General features: G+C 45.8%; 1 protein-coding gene across 1 annotated transcript in view; it reads right to left on the reverse strand.

Annotated features, from left to right (window-relative positions):
• Positions 1-1,185: 1,185 nt before the first annotated feature.
• rab6ba (RAB6B, member RAS oncogene family a) overlaps positions 1,186-17,681 on the reverse strand; it is a 139,488-nt gene continuing 122,992 nt past the window's right edge. The window contains exons 4-6 of the mRNA XM_029695406.1: positions 13,067-13,172; positions 10,860-10,971; positions 1,186-2,038 (exon numbers count right to left, since the gene is read on the reverse strand). Of these exons, the coding sequence (XP_029551266.1) occupies positions 1,891-2,038; positions 10,860-10,971; positions 13,067-13,172 (366 nt within the window). The 3' untranslated portion in view covers positions 1,186-1,890. The remainder of the gene's footprint in view (positions 2,039-10,859; positions 10,972-13,066; positions 13,173-17,681) is intronic.

Raw genomic sequence — 17,681 nt, forward strand, 5'->3', positions numbered from 1 at the left:
TCCCCCTCTCTCTCCCTCTCTCTCCCTCTCCATCCATCATCTCTTAGTTACGATACAAGAGCGTCTGTATAGTTAATAAATGGTTTTTATAAAGACAAGCTAACAGTATATTGTGTCTGTGAAGGGAACCATGTTGTCACCCAGCGCTGATGCAAACACATGCCCCATTGTTCTGCATTACTTCAGGAACACTAATGGAACAAAAGACCAGAATATAACAGTTAAAACAAAGAGGATAAACACCCCACTGTTAACCCTGCTGGCTCGCCTGCGTCATTCATAGACCATTGGTACAACCTACAATTGATACTAAATTATATCAGGCTATGGTTCTCTCTCTCTCTCTCTCAATCTCACTTCTTGCTTTCTCTGACTTCCTGCAGTTAGAGGTAATAGATCTGATTTCAACCAAAGCCTATTTCTATATTCGATTACAAACACTTTACACTAGTCACTGTTTATTACTCATAAATCAAGGACAAGTCAGTGACACGGGGGGAAAAAATGACTCAGTCATGCCCTCTGCCACTGGACCGTTTCCTGTCAACACTGACAGATACAATCAGTATATGTGGTTCATGCAGGAATACGACCCAGAGATTTAGTGTTGTCAACACTCAGAGGGATTTAGAACACACTGAGCCACTGAAAGCACATTATACAGACATGCAGATTCACCGTTGTAGCCTGTCTTGGCGCTGGTTTCTATAAACACTAACCTGTTTGACGTTGTAGCCTGTCTTGGCGCTGGTCTCTATAAACACTAACCTGTTTGACGTTGTAGCCTGTCTTGGCGCTGGTTTCTATAAACACTAACCTGTTTGACGTTGTAGCCTGTCTTGGCGCTGGTCTCTGTAAACACTAACCTGTTTGACGTTGTAGCCTGTCTTGGCGCTGGTCTCTATAAACACTCCCCTGTTTGACGTTGTAGCCTGTCTTGGCGCTGGTCTCTGTAAACACTAACCTGTTTGACGTTGTAGCCTGTCTTGGCGCTGGTCTCTATAAACACTAACCTGTTTGACGTTGTAGCCTGTCTTGGCGCTGGTCTCTATAAACACTAACCTGTTTGACGTTGTAGCCTGTCTTGGCGCTGGTCTCTATAAACACTAACCTGTTTGACGTTGTAGCATGTCTTGGCGCTGGTCTCTATAAACACTAACCTGTTTGACGTTGTAGCCTGTCTTGGCGCTGGTCTCTATAAACACTCACCTGTTTGACGGTGTAGCCTGTCTTGACGCTGGTCTCTATAAACACTCACCTGTTTGACGGTGTAGCCTGTCTTGGCGCTGGTCTCTATAAACACTAACCTGTTTGACGTTGTAGCCTGTCTTGGCGCTGGTCTCTATAAACACTAACCTGTTTGACGTTGTAGCCTGTCTTGGCGCTGGTCTCTATAAACACTAACCTGTTTGACGTTGTAGCCTGTCTTGGCGCTGGTCTCTATAAACACTCACCTGTTTGACGTTGTAGCCTGTCTTGGCGCTGGTCTCTATAAACACTCACCTGTTTGACGTTGTAGCCTGTCTTGGCGCTGGTCTCTATAAACACTAACCTGTTTGACGTTGTAGCCTGTCTTGGCGCTGGTCTCTATAAACACTAACCTGTTTGACGTTGTAGCCTGTCTTGGCGCTGGTCTCTATAAACACTAACCTGTTTGACGTTGTAGCCTGTCTTGGCGCTGGTCTCTATAAACACTAACCTGTTTGACGTTGTAGCCTGTCTTGGCGCTGGTCTCTATAAACACTAACCTGTTTGACGTTGTAGCCTGTCTTGGCGCTGGTCTCTATAAACACTAACCTGTTTGACGTTGTAGCCTGTCTTGGCGCTGGTCTCTATAAACACTAACCTGTTTGACGTTGTAGCCTGTCTTGGCGCTGGTCTCTATAAACACTAACCTGTTTGACGTTGTAGCCTGTCTTGGCGCTGGTCTCTATAAACACTAACCTGTTTGACGTTGTAGCCTGTCTTGGCGCTGGTCTCTATAAACATGACGCTGAGCTCCTTGGCTCGCTGTTCTCCTTCCTCTATGGTGATCTGCCTGGAAGGGGAGAAGACAGGAATCTACATCAAATCACTGACTGAAGAACATCTTAAATAAGCAGTGACCGAAAAAAAAGAAGGGGAAAAAAACGTTTACGTTGATGACTTTTTTTGTGCAAATCAAATCAGTTTTCCATGTTGATTCAACGTCATCACAGCAACGTTGATTCAACCAGTTTGTGCCCGAATGGTGAGGTACTGTAGTCTACAGACTACAACAAGCCACAGCCAGCCACACTGAGCAGCACTGTCTGCCAGCACTCTCCCAACAGCACATCAAAAACATTGTTCAATAAGTTATGGTGAAGCTGATTGATGGTGTTGTGGCCTGAAAAAATGTATTAATTACTGCCTATTTCTATGAAATGTTGTCCATGCATGAGTTCCTGGGAACGTGAGAAAGGGAGAGAGTCAGGTGCACAGAATGGAAGGTGGGGACTACAGTTGAATATTAGCCGGGCTGACTAAATATGGCACATGCGTTTACAAATGCTGATTCATTTGCCTTGGCCTTGTCAAAGAACACCTAGTAAAGTCAAACCGTATGGTGAGGAGACTGTAGCATCCTGCTAGGCTGACAACACAACCCAGCCAGACCAGAGCAAAAAGACATTGAAAAAAAACGTTGAAAATATGGATGAAAACTTTGGATGAAAAGATGTTGAAAAAAAATATTTTCAACCAATTTTGATCACTATACAGCCTGGTAGATAAACCCACTGTGTTTATATAACAGACACATCCAGCCCAGCACAGACTGGTAGATAAACCCACTGTGTTTATATAACAGACCATCCAGCTCAGACTGGTAGATAAACCCACTGTGTTTATATAACAGACACATCCAGCCCAGACTGGTAGATAAACCCACTGTGTTTATATAACAGACACATCCAGCCCAGACTGGTAGATAAACCCACTGTGTTTATATAACAGACACATCCAGCCCAGACTGGTAGATAAACCCACTGTGTTTATATAACAGACCATCCAGCCCAGACTGGTAGATAAACCCACTGTGTTTATATAACAGACCACCCAGCTCAGACTGGTAGATAAACCCACTGTGTTTATATAACAGACCATCCAGCCCAGCACAGACTGGTAGATAAACCCACTGTGTTTATATAACAGACACATCCAGCCCAGACTGGTAGATAAACCCACTGTGTTTATATAACAGACACATCCAGCTCAGACTGGTAGATAAACCCACTGTGTTTATATAACAGACCATCCAGCCCAGACTGGTAGATAAACCCACTGTGTTTATATAACAGACACATCCAGCCCAGACTGGTAGATAAACCCACTGTGTTTATATAACAGACACATCCAGCCCAGACTGGTAGATAAACCCACTGTGTTTATATAACAGACACATCCAGCCCAGACTGGTAGATAAACCCACTGTGTTTATATAACAGACCAGAGGGAGCCAGTAGTCAGTAGTCATCCCACCATCCCTGGCAGGCAGCTCTCTACCGATAAACCCCATCCCACCAGCCCTCCATCAGGACAGAGTACACACTTTAATCTGTCTCTAAAAGCAGCAAGAGTCCCAGAGATCCACCACAGAAGATAGCCATCCTAGACTAGTCCACATCGTCACTGTACCCCTCAGAGACACAGAGACAGAGACAGAGGATACTAACTCAGTCAGTCAGTCAACTTCACTCCCTGTTAGAGTTCATGGTTCTTCTCTTTAAGGACCACTGCGTGTTTGGTTGACCTAAGGAACATTGTCCTACATCTTTGTCTTCTTTGAATGCTTTGTTAGGGTTCTGATTTCCAAAAGCAAAAGGACAAATAAATCAACAAAAGAAGGATCAGACTAGAGTTTTCATGACGCAGACAGAGCATTCTGCGTCCTGTTTCTCTGTCAGCAAGAGGAGATCAAGCTATCACTCATACACACTCTCTCCAAGTATCAGATACTCCCACTGAAACATGATGAATTACTGTGACACTCCTAGGATGTAGAGGGGGGATTCAGACAGGGGAGGGGGAACTGGGGATTCAGGGAGGGGATGGAGGGGGGAATTGAGGATTCAGGGAGGGGAGGAGGGGACCGGGGATTCAGGGAGGGGAGGGAGGGAACTGGGGATTCAGGGAGGGGAGGGAGGGGGAAACTGAGGATTCAGGGACAGTCACAAGAATAAAAAGCATACAAGACTGGAGCTAGGTTTCCATCCATACAAGACTGGAGCTACGTTTCCATCCATACAAGACAGGAGCTAGGTTTCCATCCATACAAGACTGGAGCTAGGTTTCCATCCATACAAGACAGGAGCTAGGTTTCCATCCATACAAGACAGGAGCTAGGTTTCCATCCATACAAGACTGGAGCTAGGTTTCCATCCATACAAGACTGGAGCTAGGTTTTCATCCATACAAGACAGAAGCTGTGTTTCCATCCATACAAGACAGGAGCTAGGTTTTCATCCATACAAGACAGGAGCTAGGTTTCCATCCATACAAGACAGAAGCTATGTTTCCATCCATACAAATGTTATGTTTAATTTGGAAATTACAGATCTCTACCAGGCGATTGAGAAGTCATAAGCGGGTCGTAGCAATTCCACATCAGAACGGCAATTTGCATAGCATTTGAACTAATCCTGAATAATATTGCATAATTTACTTTAGGTCTGCTTCAATGGCTTTCATAAGGTAGGTAAGCATTGTTAAATGAGGACTGAAGTCAAATGTCAGTGTCCAAACATGAGTATTCAATTACATTGTAATGAATGTGTTTTCAGGTGGTATATAGTGCAACCTGCTCCAAAATGTTTTTCTTGAATTTCAAGCGATCTCGGTTCTTCCTGTCGTGTTCAGACTACATTTTGAGTTAATACATGTGTATTATATGCAAGACTGAATATTTATTAATTGACCCCATGGATATGAAAAGTGGTTTAACCCACGTATGTTGCATAAAATAATATCTTGTCAACAATTCAATCGTATTTTCACAACAGTATTTTTTTACAGAAAATGTACTTAACCTGTTCATGTTCCACCATGCTTTTACTGACATATAAACCGCCTGTTTTTTTTACATTTTTAACAATTTATTTACATATTCCTACTCTTCAAGGTCTCTTCTAAAAGGAATGATGCAATATTCATTGAACACCAACTGAATTCCTGCCTTTTATCCAATATCTTTGGTGAGTGATATTGAGTTTTCTTACAGCCTTCAGTGGTCAAAGTTACCGGTGCCACAACAACGGTGAGGCAATCTAACTTGTAAATTGATTCTCTGTCAATACGCTCTACCAACCGGATGAGAAAAGGGTTAAACGTTTAAGTAGAGATGAAAAAATAAGCCTCTGCTGTCAGACAGTAAACACTTAACGACAGAACAATCAGTGTGTTTCTCGACAGATCATTCACACTGAGACTAAGGCCCGGTTCCCATAGTGATGGAATTTAGGCCTACTATTGTTTTAACGATGCATCTTTCCTTTCAACGTCTGAAGATGTAACATGCGTTTCCCTAAACACCGCACGAGAGAACGGTCACTGAGCGCGTCGTTGGAGCGTCTGTCGATACTGATAGGATCGAAAGAAAGGGAGGGCTGATCTCGAAATCAGCTTTCTCTATTCAAATCTTTCCTAAAAAAATGTGTTCAATTATTTTATAACACTGACCACGGATCACCTTCTAAAGAGATATTACCACCTAGAGCAGCAAACATTGAGGCGGTTTATTCTAAATGCACTATATCGCCGATTTGGCACATCATGAAATATATTGCGACAGATTACAGACAGTAGTCTACAAATAGAAAATATATTGAGACAGATTACAGACAGTAGTCTACAAATAGAAAATATTTTGAGACAGATTACAGACAGTAGTCTACAAATAGAAAATATTTTGAGACAGATTACAGACAGTAGCCTACAAGTATAAAAATATATTGAGACAGATTACAGACAGTAGTCTACAAATAGAAAAATATATTGCGACAGATTACAGACAGTAGTCTACAAATAGAAAATATATTGAGACAGATTACAGACGTTAGCCTACAAATAGAAAACTAGAAATCAGTTGATTGAACATGAAATGTATTTTGATATTGTTGAAATAGGCTTACAGCCTACTGTTTATGTCATTTCGGGTTTTGTACCAGCCTTAACACACTGCACCATGTCAACACACCAGCCTTTTGCTCCTATATCTCACCTGTGGTAGCTAGCTGATCTAACCCCTGTCCTACAGCCTGATCTAACCCCTGTTTTACAGCCTGATCTAACCCCTGTCCTACAGCCTGATCTATCCCCTGTCCTACAGCCTGATCTAACCCCTGTCCTACAGCCTGATCTAACCCCTGTCCTACAGCCTGATCTAACCCCTGTCCTACAGCCTGATCTAACCCCTGTCCTACAGCCTGATCTAACCCCTGCCCTACAGCCTGATCTAACCCCTGCCCTACAGCCTGATCTAACCCCTGTTTTACAGCCTGATCTATCCCCTGTCCTACAGCCTGATCTAACCCCTGTCCTACAGCCTGATCTAACCCCTGTCCTACAGCCTGATCTAACCCCTGTCCTATAGCCTGATCTAACCCCTGTCCTACAGCCTGATCTAACCCCTGTTTTACAGCCTGATCTAACCCCTGTCCTACAGCCTGATCTAACCCCTGTTTTACAGCCTGATCTAACCCCTGTTTTACAGCCTGATCTAACCCCTGTCCTACAGCCTGATCTAACCCCTGTCCTACAGCCTGATCTAACCCCTGTCCTACAGCCTGATCTAACCCCTGTCCTACAGCCTGATCTAACCCCTGTCCTACAGCCTGATCTAACCCCTGTTTTACAGCCTGATCTAACCCCTGTCCTACAGCCTGATCTAACCCCTGTTTTACAGCTTGATCTAACCCCTGTTTTACAGCCTGATCTAACCCCTGTTTTACAGCCTGATCTAACCCCTGTCCTACAGCCTGATCTAACCCTTGTCCGACAGCCTGAAAGAGCAATTATCTGCCTTAATGGCCACCTTCCTTGAATGTTTATTGACTGATCCAGTCAGTCTGACTCAGGAAACTGCCTTACACAGCACTTTATCTGCCTTCCCTGTCTTTCTCCAGATCAATTAGACACTGGAGCTGCATGCAGGGAGCAGAGAGTAGGGAGCAGGGAGCAGAGAACAGGGAGCAGGGAGCAGAGAACAGGGAGCAGGGAGCAGAGAACAGGGAGCAGGGAGCAGAGAACAGGGAGCAGAGAACAGGGAGCAGAGAACAGGGAGAAGGGAGCAGAGAACAGGGAGCAGTGAGCAGGGAGCAGAGAACAGGGAGCAGGGAGCAGAGAACAGGGAGCAGGGAGCAGAGAACAGGGAGCAGGGAGCAGGGAACAGGGAGCAGAGAACAGGGAGCAGGGAGCAGGGAGCAGGGAGCAGAGGGCAGGGGGCAGGGGGCAGGGAGCAGGGAGCAGGGAACAGGGAACAGGGAGCAGGGAACAGGGAGCAGAGAGCAGAGAGCAGAGAGCAGGGAGCAGGGATCAGAGAGCAGGGAGCAGGGAACAGGGAGCAGGGAGCAGGGAGCAGAGAGCAGGGAGCAGGGAGAAGGGAGCAGAGAGCAGGGAGCAGGGAGCAGGGAACAGGGAGCAGGGAGCAGAGAGCAGGGAGCAGAGAGCAGGGAGCAGAGAGCAGGGAGCAGGGAGCAGAGAGCAGGGAGCAGGGAGCAGAGAGCAGGGAGCAGGGAGCAGGGAGCAGAGAGCAGGGAGCAGGGAGCAGGGAGCAGAGAGCAGAGAGCAGGGAGCAGGGAGCAGGGAGCAGAGAGCAGGGAGCAGAGGGTAGAGAGCAAGGAGCAGAGAGCAGGGAGCAGGGAGCAGAGAGCAGGGAGCAGGGAGCAGGGAGCAGAGAGTAGGGAGCAGGGAGCAGGGAGCAGAGAGCAGAGAGCAGGGAGCAGGGAGCAGGGAGCAGAGAGCAGGGAGCAGAGGGTAGAGAGCAAGGAGCAGAGAGCAGGGAGCAGGGGGCAGGGAGCAGGGGGCAGGGTGCAGGGAGCAGGGGGCAGGGGGCAGGGGGCAGGGGGCAGGGGGCAGGGAGCAGGGAGCAAGGAGCAAAGAGCAGGGGGCAGGGAGCAGGGGGCAGGGAGCAGGGAGCAAGGAGCAAAGAGCAGGGGGCAGGGAGCAGGGAGCAGAGAGCAGGGAGCAGAGGGTAGAGAGCAAGGAGCAGAGAGCAGGGAGCAGGGAGCAGAGAGCAGGGAGCAGGGAGCAGAGAGCAGGGAGCAGGGAGCAGGGAGCAGAGAGCAGGGAGCAGGGAGCAGGGAGCAGAGAGCAGAGAGCAGGGAGCAGGGAGCAGGGAGCAGAGAGCAGGGAGCAGAGGGTAGAGAGCAAGGAGCAGAGAGCAGGGAGCAGGGAGCAGAGAGCAGGGAGCAGGGAGCAGAGAGTAGGGAGCAGGGAGCAGAGAGCAGAGAGCAGGGAGCAGGGAGCAGGGAGCAGAGAGCAGAGAGCAGGGAGCAGAGGGTAGAGAGCAAGGAGCAGAGAGCAGGGAGCAGGGGGCAGGGAGCAGGGGGCAGGGTGCAGGGAGCAGGGGGCAGGGTGCAGGGGGCAGGGGGCAGGGGGCAGGGAGCAGGGGGCAGGGGGCAGGGAGCAGGGGGCAGGGGGCAGGGGGCAGGGGGCAGGGAGCAGGGAGCAAGGAGCAAAGAGCAGGGGGCAGGGAGCAGGGAGAAGGGAGAAAGGAGCAGGGTGCAGGGCAATACAGTAAAGGAGGCAGTGGGAAGCAGTGAGCAGCACTGAGGCAAACTGACAGACCGACGCTATGCTTCATGTTTAATTGAATGTGGCTGAAAGTGCCTCTATATAGGCTGACATGCTGTCCATAAATAATAACTCCAGATTTTTAACACATCACCATGAAAGGCATTTGGCTCCTACCGTCTGTTCCTGACGACTGTGTGATCACGCTCTCCGTAGCCGATGTGAGCAAGACCTTTAAACAGGTCAACATTCACAAGGCCGCGAGGCCAGATGGATTACCAGGACGTGTACTCAGAGCAAGCGTGGACCAACTGGCAAGTGTCTTCACTGACATTTTCAATCTCTCCCTGACCGAGTCTGTAATACCTACATGTTTCAAACAGACCACCATAGTCCCTGTGCCCAAGAAAGCGAAGGTAACCTGCCTAAATGATTACCGCCCCAAAGTACTCACGTCGGTAGCCGTGAAGTGCTTTGAAAGGCTGGCTCACGACTCACATCAACACCATCCTCCCGGAAACCCTAGACCCACTCCAACTCGCACACCTCCCCAACAGATCCACAGATGATGCAATCACACTCCACACTGCCCTTTCCCACCTGGACAAAATGAACACCTATGTGAGAATGCTATTCATTGACTACAGCTCTGCGTTCAACACCATAGTACCCTCAAAGCTCATCACTAAGCTAAGAACCCCTGGGACTAAACACCTCCCTCTGAAACTGGATCCTGGACTTCCTGACGGGCCGTCCCCAGGTGGTTAAGGGTAGGCAACAACATCTGCCTCGCTGATCCTCAACACGGGGGCCCCTCAGGGGTGTATGCTTAGTCAACGCCTATTCCCCCTCAGGAGACTGTAAAGATTTGGCATGGGGTCCCCAGATCCTCAAAAATGTCTACAGCTGCACCATTGAGAGCATCCTGACCGGTTGCATCACCGCCGGGTATGGCAACTGCTCGGCCTCTGACCGTAAGGAACTACAGAGGGTAGTGAGAACTGCCCAGTACATGACTGGGGCCAAGCTTCCTGCCATCCAGGACCTCTATAGTAGGTGGTGTCAGAGGAAGGCCGAAAAAATTGTCACCCAAGTCATAGACTGTTCTCTCTGTTACCACACGGCAAGCGGTACCGGAGCGCCAAGTCTAGGTCCAAAAAGCTCCTTAACAGCTTCTACCCCCCAAGCCATAAGACTACCGAACAATTAATCAATCAAACGGCCACCCGAACTATTTACATTGACCCCCCCTTTGTTTTTACGCTGCTGTTACTCTCTGTTTATCATCTATGCATAGTCACTTTACCTCTTTACCCCTACCTACATATTACCTCAATTACCTCGACTACCTACATGTACATAATACCTCAATTACCTTGACTACCTACATGTACATATTACCTCAACTACCTCGACTACCTACATGTACATATTACCTCAACTACCTACATGTACATAATACCTCAATTACCTTGACTACCTACATGTACATATTACCTCAATTACCTCGACTACCTACATGTACATATGACCTCAATTACCTGGACTAACCTGTACCCCTACCTACATATTACCTCAGCTAACCTGTACCCCTACCTACATATTACCTCAGCTAACCTGTACCCCCGCACATTGACTCGGTACCGGTTCCCCATGTATATAGCCTCATTGTTGTTATTTTTTACTTTCGTTTTTTTACTGGCCCGATTTCCATGGTTACGTCTGGTGCAGCGGTCTCTCTCTCTCTCTCAGATCTCTCTTACAGTTGGAACATGCTCAGGCGTGACGAGGCACCAGGTCACTCTGAAGTAGAGTAGAGACAGACTGACAGTGTCGCAACTAACTTGTGTTTTGATTGGATCCCCAAAGAGCCCCAAAGACCTTTCAAAGAGAGAGAAGAGAGACATTGGACACGGACCGCTGCACCAGACGTAACCATGGAAATCGGGCCAGTAAAAGGAAGTAATGTAGTCCAGGAGCAGCGCTTTGAAACGGGTGTGTCCCAAATGGCCTCCTTTTCCCTTTATAGTGCACTACCTGTTAACCAGGCCCTAGGGTGCACATTTAGGCCGCAGCTAGAAATCATGACTGAATATAACACTTCTTACCTCTTGTCTCCCAAGTCTGTTTTGTTGCCAACTAGCATAATAATGACATCACTCCCTCTCTCTGTTCTGACGTCATCGATCCATTTGGACGTTTGCTGGAAGGAGTTCACATCTGTTGAGAATTAACAGAAGCAAAAGAGTAGTTGGTCAAATATCATTTTGTTTAAAGTTGAGTTTTTTTTTTTTTACAAATAATGGTTGAGCATACAAAGTATACAGATATACTGTGTAAGATCAATATTCACAAATGGAATTGTGTATATTGATGGTAACGTTGTACAAGTGGGTTGGGTACTGGTGGAGAACCGGGACAAAAATAACACTTTTATTTTTTTCCTGATCACTCAGAGATCGATAGAGCTACAGAGACTTTTATGCAACTAGGTCTCACAGTCTCACGTCAGAATTAGACGTTCATCCATGTTTCTCAAACGTCAAATTTCGAAGTTTACATTTTACATTTTAGTCATTTAGCAGAAGTTCTTCCAAATGTGAAATTATTTGAGGTTAGGTTTAAGTTTAAGTATTAACTACAAATTATTTAATGTTAGGTTTAAGTTTAGGTATTGACTCTGAAATATTAAGGTTAGGTTTAAGTTTAGGCATTAACTCCAAATTATTTAAGTTTAGGTTTTAGTTGAGGTATTCTCTGAAATCTTAAGGTTAGGCATTAACTCTGAATGGTTAAGATAAGGGATAAGGTTTGGGATAGCCTTAAACCAAAAATGTAACTTTCTATCGCTGAATTTGAACATGCAACCTTTGGCACCCGAGGCAGATGCTTCCCACAATACTTTGCCTTACAATATTAATCAGTTAACATTGTGTTACTTTCGTCCCCCCTGTCTCTCCTGTACCTTCTCCCAGGCTAACACCAAAGACTAGCTAGCATGATACTTGACTAGCTAACATGATAGTTGACTAGCTAGCATTATACTTGACTAGCTAGCATAATACTTGACTAGCTAGCATGACACTTGACTAGCTAGCATGACACTTGACGAGCTAGCATGATACTTGACTAGCTAGCATGGTCCTTGACTAGCTAGCATGACACTTGACTAGCTAGCATGATCCTTGACTAGCTAGCATGACACTTGACTAGCTAGCATGACACTTGACTAGCTAGCATGACATTTTGTTTTACATATTTTTTGTTATTTAACATTTATTTAAATAGCAAGACATCTGACTAGCTAGCATGACACTTGAAAGCTGTTATTTAGACAGTAGACGGGTTAACACGATGTTTGGAACCTTTTTTATCTATATACATACATCACTCAAAACCACTTTTTGTTAATAACTCAGCGAAACATGGTCGGATGGGCTGTTTTTTTAATTTTTTTTGCAGGAAGCTTGTCCTCTGCAATTAGGAACATGCTGACTTCGCTATGTCATTCCAGCTCCTGTCTTATCTGAGAAAATGTCTGTGTTACTTTCGCCCAGTGTTAGCTTTGTCCCGGCTCTCCACCTACTCAGATAGTATCAAATACTATCAATACACTTGTTTTGACCTTGACACATCCATTCAGAATGCAATTAGGTTTACTGTTCATCTCCCCAGGGTATGGTCTTAAAGAAGATGGTGTGTGTGTTTATATGTGTGTGTGTGTGCATTCTAAAGAGGACAGCTCCTTCTTCCTCAGAAAGATATTAAACCACTGTCTCTGACGGACTCAATGGGACCTGACTCAACACAGATGTCCCAGTTTATAATGGAGAATTAAGGACCAACCTGATCAAATCAACAGGAAGTGATTGATATGGTAGTTATAACGGTGCTTAATAAAGAACAATAATATATCAGCCCTGTAAACAGTGGGTCCTGATTCCGGTCATACAATAACAGCATACAATGTGTGTGTTTCTATGTGTGTGTCTGTGTGTCTGTGTGTTTCTATGTGTGTGTCTGTGTGTTTCTATGTGTGTGTCTGTGTGCGTCTATGTGTGTGTCTGTGTGTCTGTGTGTTTCTATGTGTGTCTGTGTGTCTGTGTGTCTATATGTGTGTGTGTGTGTCTATGTGTCTATATGTGTGTGTGTGTGTGTCTATGTTTGTGTCTGTGTGTGTGTTTTTATGTGTCTATGTGTCTGTGTGTGTGTGTGTGTGTGTGTGTGTGTGTGTGTGTGTGTGTGTGTGTGTGTGTGTGTGTGTGTGTGTGTGTGTGTGTGTGTGTGTGTGTGTGTGTGTGTGATCCCCACTCACTTGTAATATCATAAACCACCACGGCCACAGTAGAGTCTCGTATGTAGGAGGGAATGAGGCTCCTGAAGCGCTCCTGTCCTGCCGTGTCCCACAGCTGCAACCTCACCTGGGGATCAGAGAGACACACCTGGGGATCGTCAGATTATTCACCATGTCCAGAGAGCCTGGGACCACTGTCTCCCCTCAGACAGACAGAGAGCCTGGGACCACTGTCTCCCTCAGACAGAGAGCCTGGGACCACTGTCTCCCCTCAGACAGACAGAGAGCCTGGGACCACTGTCTCCCTCAGACAGACAGAGAGCCTGGGACCACTGTCTCCCTCAGACAGACAGAGAGCCTGGGACCACTGTCTCCCCTCAGACAGAGAGCCTGGGACCACTGTCTCCCCTCAGACAGACAGAGAGCCTGGGACCACTGTCTCCCTCAGACAGACAGAGAGCCTGGGACCACTGTCTCCCTCAGACAGACAGAGAGCCTGGGACCACTGTCTCCCCTCAGACAGACAGAGAGCCTGGGACCACTGTCTCCCCTCAGACAGACAGAGAGCCTGGGACCACTGTCTCCCCTCAGACAGACAGAGAGCCTGGGACCACTGTCTCCCCTCAGACAGACAGAGAGCCTGGGACCACTGTCGCCCTCAGACAGACAGAGAGCCTGGGACCACTGTCTCCCCTCAGACAGACAGAGAGCCTGGGACCACTGTCTCCCCTCAGACAGACAGAGAGCCTGGGACCACTGTCTCCCCTCAGACAGACAGAGAGCCTGGGACCACTGTCTCCCCTCAGACAGACAGAGAGCCTGGGACCACTGTCTCCCTCAGACAGACATATACAGTATTACACTACACACAGAGACATGCATGCAAACAAACACACACACACACACACACACAGATGGGTGCACACACACACACACACACACACACACACACACACACACACACACGGTCATTACGTTTAATACAACACAATGTAATTCAGGACTAGGGCTGTAGTGGTCATGACATTTCAACAGCCGGTAACTGTCATGCAAATAGCTGCCGGTCTCACGGTAACTGACCGTTAATTAACAGAAACACATTTATCATCTCCTGTCTTCCACACACAGCCACTGATACAGACCTTTTGAACATCTACATTTTAAAAAGTCTAATAAATCCATGTAATATAGCCTACACCACCACAATAAATCCATTAGTTATTTTAGACAGGTCTAAAGAAACATTATGATATAAAGAAAAACGTATTTTCAAAAGAACAGAATATCGTATTCATGGCTGTGAGTTAGTTCATTTAGCAGACAAGATTTGCTTATAATTCCTGTGGCATTATTTATAATTGTATTTTATAATATTTTATATAGAAGAATATAAGAGAATGGTGCTGGTCCATATTTATTGCTCATGACCAATTCTACTAATAGTTTTTTAAATAAATTAATTAATTAATAAAAAGAATTGCTCTGATCTTAACTGTTTCTTTGTACATAATATTTCCGCCATCATTTCCTACGACCGAAAAGAGCTTCTGGACATCAGAACAGCGATCACTAACCTCAATTTGGATGAAGATTTCTACTTAAATGAGTCGACAGCTGTGGACGTACTGCTCATTCCAGAGCAGGCCCTAATCCCCGAGACTCAGGAGAGGAAGAGACCGAGGCGTAAGAGAGGCCGACGTGTGGGCACCCTGACGAGACTACGTAGGTGAGTAATAAACTGCCTCTACCCTTCGCTCTATTGGCGATCGTACAATCACTGGAGAATAAACTGGAAGAGCTCCATTCGAGACTATCCTATGAAGAGGACCTGAAGAACTGTAATATCCTATGTTTTTCGGAGTCGTGGCTGAAAAAGGACATGAATAATATTCATCTAGCTGGAGAGTTTTCATCTATATTTTTCGTAGCTGTCTATTTACCACCACAAACCGATGCTGGCACTAAAACCGCACTCAACGAGATAATTATTGCAAAAGGGTTTTCTAATGATCAATTGGCCATTTAAAATGATAAACTTGGATTAGCTAACAAAACGTGCCATTGGAACACAGGAGTGATGGTTGCTGATAATGGGCCTCTGTACGCCTATGTAGATATTCCATTAAAAATCAGCCGTTTCCAGCTACAATAGTCATTTACTACATTAACAATGTCTACACAGTATTTCTGATCAATTTGATGTTATTTTAATGGACAAAAAAAAATGTTTTTCTTTCAAAAACAAGGACATTTCTAAGTGACCCCAAACTTATGTTTTCCATTTCCATAAACAAATGAATAAAAAATGAAAAGCTGAAATGTCTTGAGCCAATCAGTATTCAGCCCCTTTGTTATGTCAAACCTAAATAAGTTCAGGAGTAAAAATGTGCTGAACAAGTCACATAATAAGTTGCATGTACTCACTCTGTTCAATAATAGTGTTTAACAGGATTTTTTAATGACTACCTCATCTCTGTACCCCACACATACAATTATCTGTAAGGTCCCTCAGTCCAGCAGTGAATTTCAAACACAGATTCAACCATATTCCAATGCCTCGCAAAGAAGGGCACATATTGGTAGAAAGAAAAGTAGACATTGAATATCCCTTTGAGCATGGGGAAGTTGTTAACACTTTGGATGGTGTATCAATACACCCAGTCACTACAAAGAGACAGGCGTCCTTCCTAACTCAGTTGCCGGAGAGGAAGGAAACCGCTTAGGGATTTTACCATGAGGCCAATGGTGACTTTTAAAACAGTTACAGAGTTTATTGGCTGTGATAGAAGAAAACTGAGGATGGATCAACAACATTGTGATTACTCTACAATACTAACCTAATAAAACATGGAAAAAGTCAAGGGGTATGAATACTTTCTGAAGGCACTGTATGTGTGGAATTATTTTATATTTAGAATGGCTGCAATCAAATAGTGAATGGAGGAAGCACTTCCCTGGTTATGTATTTCATATGACAGGTAAGCTACACCAGTTATAAAGCCGATTAGTGTTCTTCATTTTAAGAATTCTCTGTTTTCACACGCGATTGTGCAATGACTGGGCTTATAAGAACACATTTTTCACTAGGCTTTTGTCGGCTACGGACTGACCAACCCTGTTCCAGGGGTCCTAGGAGTTATTTTGCCACTTTAGTTGTGATACAAACCTTATCGAAACATATAGGCCTGTTTGAAAAAGTCACAAAGAAATGCAAGTGATAATATTGTCACCCATCAGACTGTTCTCAATTTAATCTGGTCTTAACATATACTAAATAATATGTGTAAAATTTGTTTGATTTAGAACGGGCCTTTTTTTATGCACCTGTCAGAACAGGGGCAGGAGGGAAAAGACGTGTCATCCGTATGAACTTGAATAGCGAATAGAGGACGCTTTCCCGCAGGTTCATTTTCATGCCAGCCAGGTAGGATACTCCGGTTGTAAAGCGAAGCAATGTGCTTAATGTTAGGAAAGTTGACAAATAAATATAGTAGGCCTAGCCTACAGAAAGCTGATGGGATGCTCCTCTTTTTAATAGAGGCCATCAAAACTCTGTTTTCTCACAGAGTTGCATAGCCTATAGAAATGTTGTGCAACATGGGCTTATAGGAACACGTATTTCACTTATTTCGTTCCATGCATCAACCAGCTATGAGGAGCTGGCTCTCGCTGGTTCTCGCTGGCTCTTACTGGCTCTCGCTGGCTCTCGCTGCCCAACAGATCCTATTCAGCTCGAAATCTGAAGGCTCTCAGGAAGTGTTTGGTTTGATTTTCCATTGCATTTGCATTCATTTCAGAGGGACAATAGAGCTCTAAGTACCAGGCCATTAGGACCTGATGGAGGGACAATAGAGCCCTGAGTACCAGGCCATTAGGACCTGATGGAGGGACAATAGAGCCCTGAGTACCAGGCCATTAGGACCTGATGGAGGGACAATAGAGCCCTGAGTACCAGGCCATTAGCAACTGATGGAGGGACAATAGAGCCCTGAGTACCAGGCCATTAGGACCTGATGGAGGGACAATAGAGCCCTGAGTACCAGGCCATTAGCGACTGAGTACCAGGCCATTAGCCATTAGCGACAGTGTCGTCACCATAACAGCCTTACTCAGGACCAATGACCCTGTATATATTAAGGGTTCAGAGCCCTATGGTGCCTGTATATATTAAGGGTTCAGAGCCCAATGGGGCCTGTATATATATTAAGGGTTTAGAGCCCTATGGGGCCTATATATATTAAGGGTTCGGAGCCCTATGGGGCCTGTATATATTAAGGGTTCAGAGCCCTATGGGGCCTGGGTATATTAACGGTTCAGAGCCCTATGGGGCCTGTATATATTAAGGGTTCAGAGCCCTATGGGGCCTGTATATATTAAGGGTTCAGAGCCCTATGGGGCCAGTATATATTAAGGGTTCGGAGCCCTATGGACCATGGTCAAAAGTAGTGCACTACAGATGTAATAGGGTGCCAATTGGAACGCAAACCAGTACATCTGAAACTGAGTGGAGGATATTTCACACAGAGAGAAGTAGCCCTGGGGGGGGCGTGTCACGGTTGTCGTAGTAATGAGCGGACCAAAGTGCAGCGTGTGTGTCGTTCCACATTTTATTTATACTGTGAAACTATGCAATACA

The sequence above is a fragment of the Salmo trutta genome, chromosome 17 (genome assembly GCF_901001165.1).
Source record: "Salmo trutta chromosome 17, fSalTru1.1, whole genome shotgun sequence".
In the NCBI taxonomy this organism is placed as follows: domain Eukaryota; kingdom Metazoa; phylum Chordata; class Actinopteri; order Salmoniformes; family Salmonidae; genus Salmo; species Salmo trutta.